Here is a 24644-nt window from a genome sequence, read left to right on the forward strand (position 1 = left end):
ATGACCCCAGATGATAATGAATGTCAAGAAAGGAGGTTAAACTCACTCTTTTTGCAAAGTGTAACTTCCTTGTTCCCACTCCCCTCTGCCTGTAAAACTCATTTTGTACAGCTCTTCGGAGCTTCTTTCTGTCTGCGAGATTGGATGCTGCCTGACTCAAGTGGATTTTTGCTCAAATAAATTGTTAAAATGTTATAAAAAAAAAAAAAAAGGTTAATGTAGCATGTTCTCTACAAAATCAGGAGAGAATGTCATAGCCATTGGAAGAAATAGCAGTGTAAATTCAAAGGATTTGTTTGGAGCTAGATTTATCATTCCAAGATTTATCTGTCTTTAACAAAAAAAGCAATGATTTTTTTCTATCAAAAGAAATAGCACGTTTTATCAATAATGATACATGCCACTTTTTTGCACTAAAATAAGCTACATTTAAAATGTTGTCACCTCTGTTTGGTCTTAAAATTACATAAACTGCCAAGTGTTAAAACTGTTTTTCCCACCCTTAGACTTGTTGAACAATTTTAGAGCTTTTTAAGTAATAGACAAACTCCTTATTAAAATATTTTTGTTCTAGAGTTTAAGCCAGGATCCTATTGCAAAGCAGATGGTATTCATGAGCTGATTTTTACAAGAATGTGTTTTGCCTCACTGATTGCTGTTTTGATAGCTATTTTTAAGATTTTTTAGAACCCTTTAATGTCTATTTCTGAGACTAATTTCCATAACCTAAATTGAGAAATTTTATTTCTGTCAATTTTATTTCTGTCAGAATATACAGATTTAAGAAATAATGACCACGATAACCAAGTGTGATTTGAAGAATAATATTTTTTAGGGGTTTTCATTACTGCCTTTGGAAAGCAACATAAGAAACTAGTCTATTAAAACTGACTTTGATGAAATAAGCTGTTTTATAATGGTTGTATTTACATATATGAGAGAAAAAGTATTCATATATTAAAGACTGGCTTTCTAAATAGCTGAGGCCTCATTTTTTTCTATAGCTTTTATACCCTCTTCATTGCTAGTACACTTTTCTTATCATATTTCTTCTTTATGATTAGAATCTTGGATATTATTATATATTATTATAATGATATAAAATAGGAAATAGTATGTTAAAGTGTTTTTCAAAATAAATGCCAGTAAAATAATAATTTATGGTAATTATTATTAGGGTCTGATAAAAATCAAACTGAATGTATACATGTAGACAAATATCAGTGAAAACCAGAAATTTTTTAAATTGATTTCATCAATTTAGTGTTCAGTAGTTAACCTTTGCTATTTCATTGTAATCAGTATCTAAGGATTAATTTCAAAACAAACCTTTTCAGACTGAAGGGAAAAAATATCAGATTATTTGTTATTAGCTTCCTAAGTATTTTATCATAATATTCTTAATTCAGTACACTACCTGTTATGAACAGTTGTGCAGTTTAAAACTGATATAAAGCTACCTGCATATTCTCAAAAATACATCCCCTCCCAACAAACAGACTTGCACTTTTGTATATTTGTTTATGTTTTTTTAAATTACTACTTATTTAGGATTCTGTAATCTGCCACATGTGCTGTTACTGAAACAAAATAACAAGCAACTAAAATGATTGTGATATAAAAATTTGGAAAAATTTTGAGGTATAATGTACGTAGCAGCATCAAAATGTATTCCAATAGTTGCTTTACTTTTTCTTATCACTATGTTCAACATAAAAATACATGTTTGTAATAGACATATATGCCTATACATATACATCTATACATAAGCTAGTTAATACTTTTATAGCCTTATATAACTAATAAACTAGTTTCAAATTCAGTTGCTTGGTAGAGATCCAAACCATTTCTTTTCTGTAGGTTTTATATTTATTTTATTTCATATTTTAAAGATGAGAAATCTGAAGTCCAGGTCAATGTTCTTTGCACCTCCATACCCACCCAACATTAATTCCATTTGTAGCAAATGAATTTCTTCTACTTAACAGGATTTTTTTTTGGTCCTCTTCTGTATCTTGACTTATGCATAGAGTTTGAATTAGGAAAGCACCAGAACAAGTATAGTGAGGTAAATTGAGCCTTAAATGAACTGGCTAAATAAACTGAGGTAACTTAGTCTAAAGCTTTAAACAACAAAGGGGATTTTTATCTATTTTTTTTTTCTCCTTAAGAACAGTTTGCTAGAGATTCAAATTAAAACAGTTGAGAAAAGCGATGGTTGAACACAATGTAAGAAATCTTTAAGCTAAATTATAGAACTTCTATCTCTATTTAATTTGGTTGAAAAAATTTTATAAGATGACAAATAAAAGCTTAACTTTGTGAAGAACAGTAAATAACCCCTATGAGGGAGTAAACAGTAACATTAGAAGAGTTGAAGCTAAAAGTGATTATACTCATCCTCTCTCCTCCTCCTTCCTCAAGTGAATGAAAAAGACATATACGAAAATTGTTCGGGCTCACTGATAAACCATTTTAACTACATAAGTAAATCACTCTTAATAAGTTGGACCACATTTTAATTTCTGACCTGTTGGGTAGTATATTTTAACATGACAGGGACAAGACAAGTCTCCAGTGTTTTTTGTGATAAAACTCAGCCCTAATCACAGAGCTTAGTTTCCGGGCATAGAGGCTACTTTTATGGGTTAATCATTTACTTTTTAGAAGGTCGAGTTGAAATCACTGTTTAAAGTACTAATTAGCACTAATTGTAGAGAGTTTCAGGATACTTCATGAAAGACCGGACATCATGACATTTCTCCTTTTGACATTAATAAATGTGCATGAATTTCTTCAGTGTGTCATAGGTATTAAAATGATAGTAATGTTTCTAATAAAACAATGTTATTTTGTTTAGAAAAAGCTTCTTTGCAGTGCTTTCAACCAGTTCTTCCATTTATGGCATGAGCTGATGCCTGTAAATGCTCACTCAAATGCACTGCAGTCAATAAGCTCAGGTTTCATTAATTATCCATTTGGAAAATCATCCAATCACCCATCAAAGTATACCTGTGTTCTCATGTAACTGAATTTATAGAATTAAGAATTGAAAACTTAACCTCTTAAAATAATGTTTAGAAAAAATATTGTTGTATTTACGTAAGTCTATGCATGAGTTTTATCATCTTAGAAGACCAAAAAAAAAGATTTCTTGCCACTTAATTTAATTGCCATCCTTTATCAGTTCTTAATAGCACTGTCTTCTAAAGAACCAGGTGGTTCTCCAGTTTATATGGAAGAAGGACCATGGTCCTACTTGCCAAGGAAATTTTGTTATTTAATTTAACTTGGGGGTAGCTATTCATGTGATTTAGGTTTATGAAAAAGAACTATTTTTGTTTACTGCACACATGTAGGTCAAAGCAGCTTGGAAGTATTTTAATGTCATGTTCCAAGGTTTTATAGGCCAGAGGATAATAAATCAATGAGAAAGGAACAAAAAACAATAATAGAGATTCCTGTGATTTTGTGGTTAGGCATTTCAAGAGTCTAAACATAAAATATCTTTATTATCTCAAGATAATTTAGTAAAGACTGTGACACTATTAAAAGGTCATGATGTTTCTCATGGCTTTAGATAAGTAGTTATTGAATCATTCCTCAAATTGCTAATGATCTGAAGTGCTGGAAAACATCACATAGTAATCAATCATCATTCTAATACTCCATGTACAAAACTCTAGCATAATTAGAGATTTACATTTTACAGCATTTGAAATACAACTATTTTTGTTCTGGTGAGAGATTGTCAATAAGAAATGCAAATGAGATATTCTATGGAAGCGTTGGAATCACTACAATACGTCTTTGTGGATCAATAATTTGTTCTCAAAATGAAGTAAGTCACAGGCAGGCAATACTGTAATATTCAGCATGCTGAAAAAAAGCAGGTGGAAGACATGTATCTTACTTTTTTAATATACATTTATGTTTTAGGATAAGTTTTCATGTTAATTCTTAGACATTTTTATTAACTTTATTTTTCCACTTCAGTTTGCCCATATAAACGATTAACACATTTTCTAGTAAAGGGATGTAGTCGTTGTCTTGTGGTAGCATGTTAGAACTGTAAATGGTTTTACCCTTAAAGAAGGAATCAACGTTAGGTAGTTCTTCATAGTATCCCATCTCCTAGTCCAGCAGCACTATGTAAAAGTTATATAGTATAGAAATGAGAAAATAGGAGGTATCTGTGTTTTTTTTCCGGTGATCTGATCTGATTTTAATTCTTATGCTATCATGTTTTCATAGCCTTTAGGTTAGTCAGTGCTTTTAAATTACTTCTTTGTTTCTCTTTATACTCACTGGTTATCAAACCTTCTTTCTGCTTAGCTAAGAGCATATAGGCAAAATATGTTTTGCTGCCCTAATAAATTTTTGAAGTAATAACTACAAAAAGAGTGATTTTAAACATAGTAATAACTGGATGTTGGGAGATTAAAAGGAAAAGAAAAAGGAGGTCATCAGGACCTTTAAGCATTTTCTTTTCTCTTAGGAAAATGATCAAGAAAATGTAATTTTGAATGAAGCAACACGCCAGTGAAGAAATATATCTGTAGTATTGTACAGAAATGTGTTTTTCTAATGAAAATGTAAAATCTAGAAATAACAAAGAAGGATGGTTGGGAGGGATAGAAGGTAGAAGGGAGGAGGGAGAAATACATACACATATATATGTATAAAAAATGATCACCTTAAAAACTTCTAAGAGAGCTTTCTAAAATACCTTATACAGATTTTAGGAGAAAAGAAATTAATCTGTTTGGGACATTCCAGAAAATAGAAGTCAGTACGTGTTGCACAGACTGACATCTCTGATGCTTCTGTCCAGTGAGGTGGAAACTAGTTTTCTGCTTGGCTGCCAGCCCAAGAGCAGTGACTTTCAGCAAGAAAACAAGACAAACTGGGACAAGAGGCACATTAAGGAAAAGCTTAAAGATGCCTGATGAAATATTGAGTGCCACTTTCACAATATTAATTGGAGAATATTTTTGCCTCTGCTACTAGACTTTGAAAAATAACTTGTGTGTGACTTTTAAATATGTTATATTACTTTGTTTTTATTTTCTGACTAATAACATCTTGTGATTCAGTTTCTCACTTTTTTCTTGCTACTAGAATATTATAACAATTAAAGAACTACTTCAAAAAAACAATTTCAAGTACATTCACAAATGGTAAATTCTCTCCCATAGCTGTAGAGACTCAAGACTGTTTATTGATAAAGATGTTTATATTTTTTTCAATGATTCGGTGATATTTTCATAGCAATGATGATACTGCTTATTTTGAGTTTGATTCATGGAAATAGTTATGAAATTATTCCACAGTACTCTAGTTGAAGAAATTTCATGGCTTTATTTTGTATGTGCCAGGCACTGTGCCTTATTGCAATGCCTAGTGGATTCTAGATGTTTTATCCATTTTTAAAGTATTTTTCCATGAGTGGTATCATTTAGAATTTCCTTTTCACAGGTCACTCCCCTGTTGTTTTTCATTTTTCTTGTATATCTTAAAGCAATAGAAATTACTGAGCCCTTGCACTCAACATTTGGAATGTTTTAGCTGTGTGTAGGGGTAAGGGTGGGATGGTGGTAAATAATGGGTCTATTTGGGGAGCACATTATTAATGTTACAATGTATAGGATAGAATGCTGAATATTTTTATATTCAACTGCTATTTTGTCTCAAAACTGGAAACTGTAGATATTGGGGTAGAGAGACCCCTCGAAGCTGAATTAATGCTTTCATTGACATTTCAGAGAGTGAAACTCTGCTTCTAGTCCTTTTTCAAGGAAGGACGTGTAGTAATATTTTCCAGCTTGCAGCCTTGTGTTTATCTTACAACTTCATCTTCACCCTCCATCCTAACTTTCCAAAGTTAAAGGAGTATGCTAACCAATGTTCATATATTTTAAAGAGCTGTCTTGTTTGAAGGGGAAAATATCCTAGACATTTCATCTACCTGCCTAATACTAAGAGACATAGGTCTTTATAGACAGATAATGTTTATACCCTAAGAAGGAATGACCAGGTACAGAGCAGAAGTAAAAATATCAGAGAGCACATAGTATGTATGAGTAGTATTCTTCTTACCAAGACAAAGACTTACTCTCATATTCAAAGTAAATGCAGGCCGTGAATGAGAACTCCCAATAAGGTGAGACAGATAGATGACTCTGAGAGCATTTTCTGTCCTCCAGTTCTGTATCCGTACTGCACAATTGAAGGGCAGGGACCATGTCTTACTTATAATCTCAGTAGTCAGTACAATAAACAATAAGCATGTTCTCAGATTTTTTCACTGAGCTATCAGATAGGTGTTTTTGGTTTTTATGGTTACTGTTTCGATTCTTTTTTTTCTTAAATTATTTTTAAGATGGCAAGGATTTCTCAATTTTAAAATTGAGGTTAGCTATCCAATTGATCTTCCTTAGTGATTCTGGTAATTAATTTCTCAAACTAAATACCTGTCATTTCCTCCTAAGTTTGTAATCCCTTTTTAATTACACCATTGATCCTTCTTTTGAACTCAGAGTGAAAAGCAACTTTTAACAAAGATCTAGCATTTACATAATTTTTCAATCAGACTGGCAATTCCTTATCCTCTGGTTTTTCCTTAGTTATTACAGCTGTGGAATATTTCCCAAGAATTTTATGGGGTTAAGCTAGAAAGATTAATCTTCTGCACTGAAGAGACATTCTTATAGTTGTAGGCATCTAGTTTTTTCTTCCTGTTCTCTAATAAAACTGTGTTTTTTAAAACTTGGTTGAATATCTTCTGCATATTAGTTCATGTTAATCCAAAAGGTGAGAATTATCTTATCAAATACAGGCATTAATTTTAGGATCATAAAACAAATTTATAACAAGACAAAATAATACATTTTATTAATTTGCTCAGATTCTTACCATAGCCTGTAATCTCTTTTTCTTTCACCCTTTATCCCAAGAGCTCTCTTTCAAGACATCATCGAAGTCCCTGTCTTGTCCATTCAGACTAAGGCACTGTGACATACAAATACGAGCAGTCTCTTTATCAGTACGTAAGCTAAATGACAGTAGATCAGTGATCTCTTTCTGAAGACATCATCTTGTATATCCTCCGACATCAATTGTTTTCAACCAGTGATTGTTTTGCCTCCCTCTCCCCCTAGAGCTATTTGACAGTGCATAGTGGCATTTTTGATTGACAGGACTGGGGTAGGTTATGCTGATGGTATCTGGTGGGTAGAGGCCAGAGTTTCCACTAAACATCCTACAATGCACAAAACAGCCATCCCAACGCCGACATAGAATCATCTGGGAAAAATGTCAATAGTGCCAAGGTTAAGATACATTAATTACTTACTTACATTGATGCTGGACCATGAATAGTCATAGTCTGCATGCAGATCCCTGGCAAATTATATGAGCACTTTCCATTCTTAAGTCCAAAAGTTTGTTGGCAACTGTGTCAAGGGACAATATAAAATGTTTTGCTGAAACCCTGCGAGATTGTATTTTCAGTTTCTATGTTATCTATGTGGACTACCACATTATCATTGAAGGAAATTAAATTGGGCTGTCACAGTTTTCTCTTTGACAAAGCCATGGTGCTGGCTACCCAGTGCACTGCATTGCAAGTCATTGCCAGTGATTGCACATTTACAGTTTGATGGTTTGTCCTGGTACTTCACATAGTATTGGAGTAAATTTGACCTCTATGTAATAACCCAGGTTTCCTTTTCCATCTGTTTAAAAAAAAAAAAAAAAAAAAAGGAAAATGAATGAGTGGAGATTTTAATATAGATACAGATTTCAAGGGCTTTATATATTTTATATATGTCATATATATGCAATTATATATAACATATATAGTATATATTTTACATATAAATTATATATGTGTAATATACTTTACATTTAAATTGTATTATTTGCTTCTCCATTTTTCCTCTTTCTGTTTGCATAGAACCCCTCTCTGTATGTGTTTCCATCTCACAGGTATTAATGCATCACCAGGCTGAAGTTAAACTAGATAATCCTGGGTGTTTCTCTGAAATTTACATTTTATACTATTCCCTCCACATAGAAAGTATTCTCCTGTTTAAGTCCAGTCCCTTCTTCAATACCAAGGCTTTCTGCTATGTCTTAATCCATCTTTCCTTGCCCAAGATGAAAGTAAATCCTTCTTATTCTGGGTCCCAATACACTCTTTATATACTCTCATTCACCTGACTTTTTATATAGATGATCTTTAAGGGGTTATGTTTTCTCTAGAAAATTATATGATATTTATCTGTATCAAAGTATCTTATTTATCTATAAATCTATATGGAATTATACTGTTTGGAAGTGAATCTACATTTCTCATTATCTAAAAGTACAGGGACTTCATAAAAATCATTCCTGTTTAACTGAAAGAACAAACTTAAAAATTGAAGATATGATCGTGATGAACATTGATTTCCAGTAGCATGTATGGCTTTCTGTATTTATAAAATGAAAAATACATTCCAAAGTCTCTCTAGTGATACAGTGATTTAGAAGAGTATCTCTGATATTGACACAAGAGCTATTTAGCAAAAGGCTGAGGTAGTTTTTTCATACAACATCCTAAAAAATATTCCTGATTCATGAGTTTTTTGAGAATAAGGTTTGTGTTCATTCTATCTCTTGCCTCTTAGCTCTGTGCCTTTATTATCTAGAAAAATACATTTTAGAATTATACTAAGCAAATTCCTGGAATAAATAAATAAATTGAATTTTACCATGTTTATTATATATAGCAATCGATGAATAATTTTGGTCTAGCATCTATTTTTGCTTGTTCAACTTTTCTCATTCTTAGATTAAGCTTAGATTATTTTAACAGTGAGATAATGCAGATATGTATATTTAAAGTCCTCAGGATAGTGTATCCATATACCTTAGCTATTGTTATTTTTATTAATAACCCTGACACCTCACAGCAAGGAAAAATTGATTTCCTTTACCATATAAGATGTGGGGTATAAGTGGATTTCCCTAAGGAGAATGTTGTTTAAAATAACTTTGGACAGCAAAACTTATGCTGGAGCTTGTTTGCTTCTTAACACTGTTACCTCCTAGGTATTGCAGTTGAAATTAGATATTCTTCCAGTCTTCCTCAACCTCCATTCTGTTCTTAGGACTTTCTGTTCTTTTCCCTTGGTCTGTTATTTGCACAGCTATTTTAAAATATTTTACAGTTACTTAGTACAATTATTTTTCAGATTAAGAGCATCAGATCTGTCTTTTACCAAGCTAGTCATCAAGGAAAGAAAATCTTATTAAACACCGAGATTTTTCTAGATTGTTGTTGTCATCTCTAATCATGGCCTCCAACTACATCAGCTTTAATCATGATAAACTTTCTTTTATACATCTCTTGATCTTTTCTAAGCAATTATATTGTTTTGTTTCAGTTCTCTGTTCTGGGGTTCTCTACTCTTATTTTACATTATATTGTTTAGATTAGAATTAAATAGTCAGTTTCAAAGTTATTTATTGTCTCAAAAGGCTGTTCTTTTTAAATTATAAGTTGGCAATACATCACTTTAAATTCTCTGCTATATTTCTGTCTGTCCTCTGGATTATAACTAATCTAGATTCTTGTTTTAACTGATTTACTCCTTAGCCAAACCAATAATGTAACAATAAATATTGACCTCCTCAACATATAGGAAAACTGAGGCCCAGGGAGTTTAAGCAACTTACTAAAGGTCTCACGGATGATAAAGGCAGAGCCAGGATTGAAACTCTAAGTCTGGCCTGAGACACTAAGCTTTCAGTGTTACACTTCCTGTCATTTGGGAAGAATATGGTTGAGACCTTGATGAGTCTCCAACTTTGTTATCAAGAAAGAACAGCAAAGCTATTTTGATTTATGGAGACTGAGTAGTTAGCTAGACTAACTCAGTAAGTATCTAGCTTCTACCAACCAACTTTGTCACTTGTTTCCATGACTCACATCCGTGGCACACAAAATATTAATAAACATAAGTCATGGATCATTAAATATTTGCAACCCTGAAAGATAATTAGAAATCCCTAATACCTGGAATATTTCTTTAACCTAGGATTTTATAAAACTGCAAAAAAATGAGCATGACTAAGCACACTCCATCAAGTGAGAACTATAAACTGTTAAACATAAAGTTAAGAGAAATTGCATAAATGTATGAGCAATAAACAGTACGAACTACTATCAGTTTCCAGTTCATTATAACCATTACTGTTAATACTATAGTCTTTTTTACAGTTCCTCGTAGTTTTATCTTTCCTGTGTTTTCGTATCTTTCCTCTCATTCCACACAGTGAATTCTCGGAAATTCACTTCTTGATTCAGAATTTTTAAAAATAGTAACACACCAGAAAATCACAAGTTCTTATGTTACCCTTTCATTTCTTCATTCTTTCATTCAACAAATATATGCACCCATTTAATGGATGCCTTCAGTTTTTTTTAAAATTAGTTTTCAAAATGTGTGTGTCCACCCCCAGAAATTTCTTTCATTCTCTCTATTTACTCCATTCCATTGTTACCTTCTCTGTTCTGTGTGCTTTCTCTCTGCTAGGATCAGTTTTTAGTGTTACATTAATTCATGCTCATTTTTAACCTCCTTTGGTAGGGAGGAGAATTCTTACTTTCAAAGTAAGACTTTTCAAATGTCTTCATATTATGCAATGCCATTACACTTTCAGAGTAATACACTTAAACACTCTTTCTCAATTTCACAACCACAATCATGTAGTATACATGAACATCTTAAATTTGAAAACTCTTAATGCATATAGCAAATCTTCTAAATGCTAGTCTAGGAAAAGAAACAGTCATTAATTTCAGCCTCCTGTTGAGCTCCATTATATTCAGAGAACTGAAAAGATTATTGTGAAAAAAACTTTTTAAAAACAGAAGACATGGGCTTCCCTGGTGGCACAGTGCTTGAGAATCCGCCTGCCGATGCAGGGGACACGGGTTCGTGCCCCGGTCCGGGAAGATCCCACATGCCGCAGAGCGGCTGGGCCCGTGAGCCATGGCTGCTGAAACTGCGCGTCCGGAGCCTGTGCTCCGCAACGGGAGAGGCCACAACAGTGAGAGGCCCACGTACCACAAAAAAAAAAAAAAAAAAAAAAAAAGACAAATATATGTTAGTATTTTGGAAAATTATTTAGTAGTTGTAAGATTTCAATTTTAATTTTATTACTATTTTATTATGGTCAGTTGATATTAAAAAGCATAACATGTGCATTCATTTCAAAAAACAGTTTTTAAAATATTTGGAATATGAATTTACCAAATTCCACAGTTTTCTGGGGAAATAATGGGATTTTACAAGGAAATAATACTTAATGGATACCTACAATGTGTACTAAATATTTTACACAGAGGTCTCATTTGCTCTGCATAACAACCCTATGACTTGATTGTGAGTATTAAATACAATGAAAATAATTGAGGGTGAGAGAGAATAAATAACATGCCAAACAGCTGCCTTTGTGGTTCCAATTCCCCATATTCCTTGAGATTTCTCTATGAGGATGAATCAGCTACGATTTCGAAATCACTCTGCCATATTTTACAAACTCACAACATTTATTCATTGTGAATTTGCATTCAGATATTTAAAATTTCAGAAATACACATAAACCTCAATTGATCTTTAGGATATTGCTTCTGATTATGATTTCTATTAAACAATTAGGTCAATAAAGGGAGCAGAAAAATAATAGAAAACAGATAAAAAACCACCAAGGTAACAACTTTGGGAGTAGTAAAAAGGCAATAAAAGTACAGGCTCTTGGACACATATGATATACTTAATTAGACATAATTCCCATATACTTTTTGTTATTTTGGGGTCCTCAATTTTTGGTGATTGGGAAAAGGGAAGAATTAAGGTCTTTGTATTATTAGTAAGAGGAAAAAAGTAAAGAATATGCAACTAGAAGGCAGAAGGCCTGAGATCTAGTTGTGAATATGCTACATGGTTGGGTAACTTTGAGTGTATCAGCTTATTTTAATTGTAGGCAAAATTATCTCTCATGTCTTCTGATATTCTAAAATTGTATGATTCTCAAGACCAGTGATTCTTAGAATGCAAGTTTATGACAGATTAACCAAATAAAATTGGAAATATCTGACAGCTCACTGATGAACTTTATCTGATTTTTTTTAAGATTTTAATGAGTTTTTGAGTTGTTTGTAGTCACTTCCTTTTACTTCATGTAGAAGTTACTAAAGCATTAAAAAGAAGCTGAAATTACTAAAGAATAATAGCATTGAAAGAAAATAGAAAACTCAAATAGTCAGAAAAATATTGAAAGATTAAATAGGAAATTGGTTCAGATAACTCTTGGGGGAAAAAAGACAGTAGCGAATGAGAGGATTTCATTTCAAAACATTTCATGATTGGAATAGGAATTACAGTCACTTCAGGGGGTGAAAGTAAGAATGGGAAGATAGAAGCAAACAACTGAACAGGGCAGTGAGCATCTTCAACAAATATAACTTAAACTTTAGAGAGTTAACACAAATACTCCGGGCGTACCTTCAGTGAGTAATATTATGTATATTAAATAGGATGGAAAATGAGTTTTTAAGAGTTCTCCTAAGAGTCTAACTAAAATATAATCCTGCCTAGCAGTGTACTCTGTGCTTGATTTCAGAACTCACTTCTAATGTTAAAAAGTTGTAATAATAAATAATCAACTTACCAAGAAGAGGAAAATTATTTTTCAGTTAACTGCATTTGTGACTAATACTTGAAATTATGTATAGAATTTTAATTTTATTATGCACTCATAGCTAAAACATACATGAACTCACTTTTATTTAAATGTAAATTATGGGTTTTTTGACCTTTTACTGTTTTTCCTTGACAATAAAGTACTGTATTTTGTCCACTTAATTACAGACAAAAGGTTCTCAAACCACGACACCCTCTGGCACTCAGAAAAAAGTGAAGAGAACTCTGCCAAACCCACCTCCCGAGGAGACCGCCACAGGAGCTCAGTCAACATACAGCACAGTGGGCACAGTTTCCAGGAGAAGGATCTGCAGAACCAACACGATGGCACGAGCCAAGATTCTCCAGGATATAGACAGAGAGCTTGATCTAGTGGAGAGAGAATCTGCAAAGCTTAGAAAGAAACAAGCCGAACTTGATGAGGAAGAGAAGGAGATTGATGCCAAGTTACGGTACCTGGAAATGGGGATTAACAGGAGGAAAGAGGCATTGTTAAAGGAGAGAGAAAAGAGAGAGAGAGCCTACCTCCAGGGAGTAGCTGAGGATCGTGATTACATGTCTGACAGTGAGGTCAGCAGCACCAGACCAACCCGAATCGAAAGTCAGCATGGCATAGAGCGACCGAGAACTGCTCCCCAAACTGAGTTCAGCCAGTTTATACCACCACAAACCCAAACAGAATCTCAGCTAGTTCCCCCTACAAGTCCTTATACCCAATACCAGTACTCTTCCCCTGCTCTTCCTACCCAAGCACCCACCCCATACACCCAACAATCCCACTTTCAGCAACAGACTCTGTACCATCAGGAAGTTTCACCTTATCAGACTCAGCCAACCTTCCAAGCTGTGGCAACGATGTCCTTCACACCTCAAGCTCAACCTACACCAACACCACAACCTGCTTATCAGTTACCATCACAGATGATGGTGATACAACAAAAGCCCCGGCAAACTGCGTTATATTTGGAGCCCAAGATAACTTCAAACTATGAGGTGATTCGCAACCAACCCCTGATGATAGCACCTGTTTCTACGGATAATACATATGCTGTTTCCCACCTTGGTAGTAAGTACAACAGCTTAGACTTGAGAATAGGATTGGAGGAAAGAAGTAGCATGGTAAGCAGCCCAATATCAAGCATATCTGCAGATTCTTTCTATGCAGATATTGACCATCATACTCCACGAAATTATGTCTTAATTGATGACATTGGAGAGATTACAAAAGGTACAGCCGCTTTAAGCACTGCGTTTAGCCTTCATGAAAAAGATCTGTCAAAAACAGACCGTCTCCTTCGAACCACTGAGACACGTAGGTCTCAAGAAGTGACGGATTTCCTAGCACCTCTGCAGACTTCTTCCAGATTGCATAGTTATGTGAAAGCAGAGGAAGACCCGATGGAGGATCCTTATGAGTTAAAGCTTCTGAAACATCAGATTAAACAAGAATTCCGTAGAGGCGCAGAGAGCTTAGATCATCTCGCCGGTCTTTCCCATTATTACCATGCCGATACTAGCTATAGACATTTTCCAAAATCTGAAAAGTATAGCATTAGTAGACTCACACTTGAAAAACAAGCAGCAAAACAACTACCAGCAGCCATACTTTATCAAAAGCAGTCAAAACATAAGAAATCACTAATTGACCCTAAAATGTCCAAATTTTCACCTATTCAAGAAAGTAGAGACCTTGAACCTGATTATTCGAGCTATATGACTTCTAGCAGTTCATCTATTGGTGGCATTTCTTCCAGGGCAAAGCTTCTTCAAGACGATATCACTTTTGGCCTCAGAAAAAATATTACAGACCAACACAAATTTTTGGGATCATCTCTTGGCACAGGGCTGGGCACATTAGGAAATACCATACGGTCAGCTCTGCAGGATGAAGCAGATAAGCCATACAGCAGTGGCAGCAGGTCCAGACCTTCTTCCAGACCTTCCTCTGTCTACGGGCTTGATTTGTCAATTAAAAGAGATTCTTCCAGCTCTTCTCTAAGACTGAAAGCTCAAGAGGCGGAAGCTCTAGATGTTTCCTTTAGTCATGCATCACCCTCTGGCAGAACTAAGCCTACCAGTTTGCCGATTAGCCAGAGTAGAGGAAGAATACCAATTGTGGCCCAGAATTCTGAAGAGGAAAGTCCACTCAGTCCTGTTGGCCAGCCAATGGGAATGGCCAGGGCTGCAGCTGGACCCCTGCCACCAATATCTGCAGACACCAGGGATCAGTTTGGATCAAGTCACTCATTGCCTGAAGTTCAACAGCACATGAGAGAAGAATCACGGACTCGAGGCTACGACCGTGACATAGCTTTCATCATGGATGACTTCCAACATGCCATGTCAGACAGTGAAGGTAAATTGGGCCTCAAACTACCTTCTTACTCTCAAAACTCAAACTCTTGTGTTTCTGCATGTTTAATTTTCCTTCTCCAAGGACGTATTCTACTTTTCTTGGTGCGTCTTTTGCATGTTTACTTCAATTTTATTTCTTGTAAATGGAAATTTTATCTTGTGTATAGATTTCGTAGCATGCTCTTCTTTATTTCTTTTTAGTTCATTCTTTTACTGTTGTTTCTTGGTTGTTTGCTTGATTTGTTTGGTGTCCACTTTTCCAAAACCATTACCAAATAATTGTGTCAATAAAATATGGTCATCCTTTAAATCTATAGTTGGAAATATTTTCATTGTATGTTTCTTTTTTTTTAAAGGCATTTTTAAAGTTATTAGTTTCTTTCAGTTTGTGAAATGATTAAGGTTTTGAGCCATTAAGTACTATTCTGCTAGACTCTGTAATAGAAAATTATTTATGTCATTTTGTGAGATCAGTGTTCGTTAATTCAGAGAATGTTCTCTTTCTGAGAACTTTCAAGTAAGTCCCTAATGTTAACATAATGTAGAGTTTTATAATTCTACTTAAATAAAAGGTTTGTATTTTAATCTCTCTCATTATGAATGTCATAATTGACAAGTTTGTATGCTTTGCATTACATACTAGAAAGCTTAGTACTAAATATGGTTTTGACAATAAATAACAGTATTATCCACATGCTTGTCAATATATATGAAGCATTGTTTAGATTTTAAAATTGGAAATTTGTACACTGCTTTTGTGAATTTAGCTATGAGCTGAAGCCTTCCTTGTGTGTTCAGTTAGCCTTTTCCATGGCTGTGCTTTTTGCATTATTCCATTTTTTTTTTTTTGCCCTAAATTGTCATTACTAGTTTTTCATATTGAACAAGAGATTTATGGCAAGTACATGCTTAACTAAAAACTGGTTTATGGTAATTTTCTTTTTTTAATCATATAGAACCATAAAGATTTTAGAAAATGACCTAGACCAAGTATAAATTTGAAGACAAGCTTGGACAGGTAGAGAGATGTGAAGTCTTGCCCATGCCAAGAGGACTCATGACACTTGGTTCTTTTTTTTTCCCCCCCCCTCTGTGGTATACATTTGAATGTAGGTATGGTTTGAGTCTTAAAAATAAAATATTTCTCATCAAATAAAAATGTATTACTTCATGGCTTTAGAGATTGCAAAGCACTAAGTTAACATGAACATCTCTTATTTTAAATCTAACATTTTCCCTGAGGACTTAACAGGAAAATATGATTTCATGTAAAGGATTTTCTTTCTTCTGTATCTAGACACCAAAATGATTTTAGAAGTTCAAATGTAGGTTTGATCAGGACTAAGGTAATCACTGGATCTGAAGGAGGAGAGACGGCTTTTTCTAGTGAAATTCCAAGAGACTAGTCACTTCCTGATTTGTTTTATTCTCTACAGGCTATTGGATTGACCATTTTTTATTGATAACCAGCCAATTAAATAAAACACTGTGTGGTTTTTTTTAATTTAGCCGATTGTTTGAACCAATCTACATAGTTAAGTAAGTTATATAATGCAGAAACATTTTTTTTCTTTTTTCACAATCCACATTTTACACACATTATATGTGTAGTTAAATATATATATAAAATGACTGCTGCAGACGAATAAAAAGGCTCTTCAATAAATGTATCTGTAAAACAGCAAAATAAAACAAAAACTAACAGGTCAGTTACATAACTAAACACCTAAAATCTATGTGTGCATGATGAACATATACCTGGAGAGAATTTGACAAATTGATTTATTCATCACAGATGTTTTGCCAACATGGTTCCAGACATACAGATGTTTCTAGATATTCCAAAATATGGCAGTCATTTATGTACAACCATGTAAAAATAACCAAATTTTTATTTCTCATTTATATGTTTGGATGATGTGTACTCATAGTCATCAAAGACTATGAAAACTTGTTTTGATAAAATATCAAAACACATCAAAAAATAATTATCACATACAATTTGGTAAGGATTTGGAAATATCATCAGCTTAAAAACATGTTAATCTCCAGAAAATTATTTAAACTAATTAGGATGAGACATCATGCAGCATACAAAATTATGAAATATGTAACAATGACACCAGAGAAGTAAACAATTACAATGAAATTTACACAAAATCAAATTGAGTTAAAATGTATTTTTAAATTAAGTAGACAAGACATTTAGTCATAAAAATCATGTTGATATAGAATTATACAAAGAAAAACTATAACAAACTGAATTACATATGTAATATTATGTGTGTGAATTGTAGTGATTATCTTTAAAAGATGTATATTTTAAAATGTTATCTATATTCTTTGTGTTTATATCTCATAAGCATATCACTTTTCTTCTGGTGAACAGTGGTCTGCTTTTCTTTTGAAATCTTGGATTCCTTGGGTAATTAAGAAAAAAAGTAGAAAATATTCTTCCCAATTACATAACTCATGACATTATAAACTCATGAAATATTAGGGATTTTTAAAATAAAAATTAACCACATATGTACTATATCTGTGTTTGAATGATACTAAAACAACTTTGAAACAGTCAAGTTGTATTTCTACAACCGCAAATATTTTGTTGAAATCACTCTTTCAAAATATACTCCGTGTAAAAAAAAAAAAAAAAGCATCGGTGTATACAGTCTTTAAAAAAAAATTCCAATGAATATTTCATATGGAATAGAAGTAAGCTGTTCGTATAACTACTGTTACAGTCAATAATGTGAATAATGCTAGACCCCAAAATAGCTTTCTTGCATTTTACATTCAAGAAAAGAAAATATCAATGGCTTAAAATGAGGGGATGTTAATCTCCAGCAAAATTATTTAATTTGGAAAATATTATTATTACTATAAAATTTAGTTTTTAAAGTTCAGATCTACCATGGTAGATCAGACAATTGCACTTATAAAGAATTATCATTTATGTCCAACTTGCTGTAAATGATGAAGACAGAATCCAATATAAGAGCAGATTTATTTACTCTGTTTTTTCTTCATTGGTCTATGTATTCCTATGCAAAACATGCTAGCCATCCTAACTTGGCTACGTATAGAGTCATTATAAGACATAACAGACAATCAAAGTATGTCATCAGAATCAGAAATAAATTGACAAAATTTATATCAGGTTGAGATTCTGCCTTATCTGTGTAGACACAACCAAGGAAACATTTTAAAAGATTGTTATTTTAGATGCGTTAAGCAAAGTTGTATATTCAAGTGAAATCATGTAGTGCATTATCCAAGATAGTCATTTATTAAAATCAGTATAGACTATTTTTTATGAGAAGTATGTAATAAAGATATACAAAAATTAATATAAAATGATGTTAGTGTGTTTGTTGATAATCTAACAAGTTTTAGAGATTAATGGATTTTCTATTTACTTATCACGTTTATATTAAATATATCTTTCATAAATTTAGTCACTTGGTGTCAAATTAAAACTATGAAAAACCATAATAAATATTGAGTAGATTGTGAGAAAAGATTGTATAACTATTAAGGAGATTCAAGGGACAAATTAATATTTATTTTAACATGTACTTATCATAATTAGGATATTTAGCTTTCTTTAGTTGATGACTAACTTTCCTATGTTTCATTCATTTCTTGAATATTTAATGAATATTATGGCATTTGCAAGGCATTGTTTTTAGTATTGAGGGAGAAAAAAAAAACAACAAAAGAAGACATGAGCCTTACCCTCAAGCAGCTTAGAGTCTAATAGGGGAGATCAGATAAGTACATATGCAACCACAAACCAGGTATGTATCGTATTTCCTCAAATCTAAGACTGACTAAATTATGACACATCATCTATCATTCTGTGTTTATTCGGGAAAAGTAGTGTGGTTAATCGGTGGCGTTGACCAAGATCACGGGAGGTGTAGAGGTGAGTAATGCTGTATATGCTGAGGGTTTGGCAGCCCTGCCAGTAAAGAACTAATGGAAATTGCCTGGGAAAAAGTCTTTGGAGAAAGTAGTAGAAGAGAAGTCAGTGATGTAGACAGAAAGAGAACTGTAATGAGATAGAGAGGAACACTCAATAGTATGGCATTGTAGAAGCTAGAGTTTCAAGAAGGCATAGGTTGATAGCATAATCAACAGATCTTTCAGGATGAGCACCTGAGAAGGGGTACTCCATCTGCCATTTAGGAAGCAATAATGTATTTCCAGAGACTATTAATTGGGGATCCTTTTACAAAGAATAAACTTATATAAAGTCAAATTCTGTATATTAGGTAAACAGTGATTTGGGGACACTAAATAAGAAAAAGACCTTGGAAGTACTAAGAACTGAATGGGATGATAATTTGTAAATAATATTTATACACTCAAATATGGTTGTGTTTTCAAAAAAGTATTTTAAGGTGTCAAGTTTTGGCACATTTTAAGTACAAAAAGCAGTCAACCAACTATTTAATTCCTAAATCTGTGATCCCACAGAAAATAATTGTTTAATTTTTAATGAAAAATGCTAATAGATATATTTTTAGTATTAGGCTACCAGGTGATTATGGCACACATGTTCCTAGCAATGATACTTGGGGTTCTCCTAAAAATAAATGCTCTTGTTTATTTATGGATGTCATAGAAATGTCATGTTTTCAAAAAATGCTCCTTTGATGTCCAAAGCCATAGTGGTACTGAGTTGATATGAGAGTGGGAAAATAACAGAATCTTCTGTATTCAAGGAATATATTTTCCTTAGATTTTGGTTATGGGTAGTGGGGAGAGGTGAGGAGGTGGAACTGATGGACTGAGGTTGAATAGAATGACCTTTGAGAAATATTCATTGTTCATTTATTCAATCACTGTTAAATTTCTTCTTTCACCTAATCTAAATTTAAATTTGGTTTTATATTGCTTTCAAAAGTTTCACAGGTGGCACATCATTTTTTCTAGGTTATTCCATGGTACAAAATCTTTAATATAACATTGGAAATGATTTTTCTGATCCTGTTGGGAATTGTGCTTGAAATGCATGAATGATTAATAAGCCTGGAGCATGTTGGTACTTCAGAACATCTGCTGCCCTCTGTCATCTGTATTTGTTAGAGTTGCAATGTTTGATGTTTCCTTGGTCTCCAAAGCCTATCACCTGCGTCGTGAAGAAACAGATTGGTTTGACAAACCCAGGGAGTCTCGTTTGGAAAATGGACACGGTCTGGATAGAAAACTGCCAGAAAGGTTGGTCCACTCTAGACCACTCAGTCAACATCAAGAGCAAGTAAGTGCTATATTGAGCAATATCTTTCAGATTTATTTTTAAAAATTCATTTCATCCTAAAATGGTCGCAGTTATCCTGCAGTGAATGGGACTTCTGTCAATCAAGTTCACAAATGATTTTTCTTTTCAGTATCTTAAAGTACTAAGTAACCTTACTTCATCAACCATGACTGACGTCGCAGCATAACCATGGTGCTTCTACCAAGGCGATTTAAGCGATTTTTTTCCTCTAACGGATAATTAAGTTTGTACCACATACCCAACACTTCCATACACAGAGAATACGTGAAACTCCTAAAGAGCTTACAGAATATTGGGTGAAATAGATTTGGGTAATTTCAGTGTTCTCCAATAACAGTATGTTCAGATGTCAAGCAAATAAGAGGATGACCAAACCAAGTCAGCTGGGGACAGGGAAGGAAGGCATCACTTGATGTTTTAGGGTCTATTATGTGGAAGCGTTTTTTTGTTTTACATTCATTTTTGGATTTTATCTTCAGAACAACTTTCATGAAGTATGTTTTATTAATACCTATTTATAGGTGAAACACTTAAACTTAGAGGTACTATTCACTATTACATAAATATAATATCATAATTCTTGATCTTATTCACTTTAGAACAAATGTGGTGATGTTTGAATTGAATTTTGATAGGTCTTAGGAGATTAACAGTTGGATGATAACCTGAGGGAGATTCCTCTGGTAAGCCACGTGGCCTTAAATCAGGTGCCTTAACAGATCAGATTTTTGCAGACTGTATATTCATTATGATCATTAAAATACCCACAAAGAGATAGTTACTTATATCATGTACATTAACTCCTAAATCATCCCTGTCTGATTAATGATTCACTGATGTAAATGACAGCTATATTTTGAACAACACAGAAGAACCATATGAATTTACTATAATTCAGTGTTTGTCACATTAAGGTGTAAAAGAAAACGACTTTTACATGTATAAGTATTGTCTAAAAGATATTATCTATGGTCTTAGATTTGATTTTTTCCTAAGCAGTTTCAGTTTTCATAGACAAATTTCCAGCTGATTAGAAGTTTCTTTTCTCAGAATTTTGTTCTAAATTTTTCAGAATTGTTCTGAATGTTTTATCAGAATTTTATTTTGTTTTTCTAGATGCTGTCATATTTTATAGAAATCTGTTCTTCTCTGTATATTTTAAGTATTCTAGATCTAGAATAGATCTAGCTCAGAAGTGGGAAAATTAAAGGATTAAAATCATTCTGAATGTGTTTAAAAATTTCAATTTACCTCTTATCTACAATTACTAAAATAATTTGTCAATTGAAAATAATTTCCATGAATTTTTTTTATTAGAGGAATCTCTCTGTAATGACTTACTTGTTATTACTTACCCATCTTGTTTGTTTCTCTGAAGTTTACTATTTCTGAGAAACCTAGATCAAGTTAATGAAAACACAGATCCTTTAAAGAAATCCTAATAAGATGAACTATAAAAACTGAAGAGCTAAAAAAAAATATTAACTTCCATACAGTTATTTCCCAAAACTCCTGAGGATCCAATCAGAATAGTCTTGTCCAACTAATATCATATAGGATATATTTTAAAATAATCTGTGTCCATCCTCACAAATATTTTCTAAAATTCTATTTTATGTAGATTAAACATAAATATTCCTAATGACTTTTGTGTTCATAATTTTCTGTTACATCTAAAGATTTATGATTTTGGTTCACTGAAGACATAGCACATCATGTTTAAATATATAATTATAGAGCAATATAATACCAAAATTAGAGTGGCTATATTTGAGAATCATTTAATTAATTTCTCTCTTTGTTTGATAACATAGAAAATGTAAGGATCCTTGTTAGAATTATATACAGGTAAATGTAATAATATGTATTTTCTTGCTAAAAGTTATTTTTTACGTTCGTATTTTGTTACCTAACATACAAACAAAAAAACTCCAATACTCAAAACTGAAAATATGTAGAATTATAAACTAGTTATAAAGTGAACAGCCATATAACCACCACACAATCAAAGAAAGGGAGGATTTTCTGCCCACTGAAAACTCCAAGTGCCCTTTGCAGATTGTAATTTTCAAGCTCTCCCAGACAAGTAGCAAATATACTGACTTTTGTGACAATAATTTCTTTGTTTTGCTTTATAGATTTCTCTAAATAAAAGCTTTATTGAAGACAACATATGCTTTGATTACATTTATATAAAGTTCAAAATTCATGCTTTTTTGCATTAATATTTATCTTCAAATACTGTCTTCCTCATTAACTTATCAAAACTATATTTTGGTTTAGAAGGAATAGCAAAATAGCATTCTTAATTTAGTCACTTCTTTGCATATTTAATCACAAAAAGGTAATATTGAACTCTTGGTACCAATAAGTCCAGCTGCTTTTATTTGAAAACTTATGCATAATAAGAATTTATGTTCATAAAATGCTTTGGAGGCAGAAGTAATAAAACCAAATTGACTGATGCGAGCACTAATTTGTCTGCTTTAAAAAATATTTAATGTAAACATACATTAGAGAAACTGAAGAGTATTTCTGAAGTTAGAGTCAGAATCATATAAACCATAAAAATAAACCAAATCTGCACAACTATATTTGTTTCCTTTCAAATATGTATATTTATGTTTAACCTCTGCACTGTTCAGTAGAAATTCAACTCTGCTTTGTGAATTGAACAGATCACCTGACTCCTTTCTCTTTTTTTAAAAAAAATTTTTTTCAGTCTCTTCATCTATAAACAGGACTAATACGCTTCACAGGGTTGTTACAAAGGTCAAAATTTCTCTACTAGTACAAAATGCCTTCACTCTGCACTTATGCCCATGCCTGTGCAATTCCCGTGCAACTGCTGTATTGCGGTACATTGAGCTCCCCTGAAAGAGCCACTCTTTCTCTTTCTTCTGGGCTTTTGAATGCCTTGTTTCCTCTTCCTGAACATTCCCCCTCCTCTCTTCTCTTGGCTAACCCTATTCATCACTCAGGTCTCTAGGTACATGCCTCATCTTACAAGGAGCCTTCTCTGACACTACCACTACCACCTCCCCACAGGTGTTCTTCCTTTGTGCTCCAGTAGCACTCCATGCACTGTGTCTTGGTCTGTGGGCTTTTAGAGAGCAAGTGCTCTCTCTTCCATCCCCCATGGAATATGTGCAGTGCCTAACATAGGGCTTGGGTCCCCAGAAAGGCACTCTGTCCCCTGCATCTGTCATACAAGGTATTTAGGTGAGGGAAAGCATGAATGTCTGTATCAATAAAAGATACATTAACACAAGAGTTGTTATTTCATAAGTATAAAGGGCCAGTTCATGAACATAATTTCTCTTGAAATATTTGTAGGTAGGGAAGAGGAAGAACCCTTTTTCTGGGTGGCATACAGGTGATAGTTCTGTCAATGCAGAATCATCAAAAGACTATGCTATCAGAAACCTGGCTTTGGGGGAGAGGTATGAGGCACTACTTAACATCAGTCCCGCTCTCTGGCCTTGTTCCTACTCTTAGTTGGCAGAAGCAGCACCTGCCCTAAGACTTCATCTGCTAGGGAACTCTCTCAACACTTACCTGCGCTGGTTAGAAAAAAGCCAATATCCAGCTAGTGCAAACATGGGAGATGGATACTTCTGCTTTCCTCAGACTCTTGGACACATTGATCAAAACTGAGGCAGTTTAATGTTTTCAATTGATTAAATGAATTCATGAAGCTGAAATTACAGGAGTTCCTATGAGATGCTCTGGAAGCAATATTCATGGAGATGAAGATGCTTAACATCCCTTCTACTTAATATCATCATAGATACATATTAAAAGGTTGATAAAACTGATGAAACATTTGGGAAACCTGATTACTCTTCTAGACTATCAGATTATATCAACTTCTCCCTAGACTGGAGAAGTAGAAAGAATAACAAAAGGCAAAATTGTGTTTTCTTAGTTTATTTTTGGCCAAGTGAAATTAGAAGACATTTGAAGTAAAATGAAATAATATCCATAATTTTAATGAATTATCTACAGTAACAAAGTAAAGTTGAGTTTTATCTAATAGTTGTAGGATTTTTAATGCGCATGGTTTGATTTTTAGTAAAAAATAAAGATCTTTAAATGCAGATTAGGGGAGGGAGGAAGGAGAGGAGGAGAGGAGGAAGGAAAGTAGAAGAAGGAGAAAAGACAAAGGGAGGGAAAGTAAGGAGGCCAGGAGAGAAAGTAAGAAAGCGAAAGAGACAGAATGGGAGGCAAGAGTATGAAAGAAAAGA

At 33.3% G+C, this 24644-nt stretch overlaps 1 protein-coding gene across 5 annotated transcripts in view; it reads left to right on the forward strand.

Annotated features, from left to right (window-relative positions):
• PCLO (piccolo presynaptic cytomatrix protein) overlaps positions 1-24644 on the forward strand; it is a 378181-nt gene that overhangs the window by 204401 nt on the left and 149136 nt on the right. For all 5 annotated transcript variants that reach the window (XM_067042711.1, XM_059074371.2, XM_067042713.1 and 2 more), the window contains exons 7-8: positions 12924-15111; positions 20240-20376. In XM_067042711.1, the coding sequence (XP_066898812.1) occupies positions 12924-15111; positions 20240-20376 (2325 nt within the window). The remainder of the gene's footprint in view (positions 1-12923; positions 15112-20239; positions 20377-24644) is intronic.

This window comes from Kogia breviceps, chromosome 9 (assembly GCF_026419965.1).
Source record: "Kogia breviceps isolate mKogBre1 chromosome 9, mKogBre1 haplotype 1, whole genome shotgun sequence".
NCBI classification, from domain to species: domain Eukaryota; kingdom Metazoa; phylum Chordata; class Mammalia; order Artiodactyla; family Physeteridae; genus Kogia; species Kogia breviceps.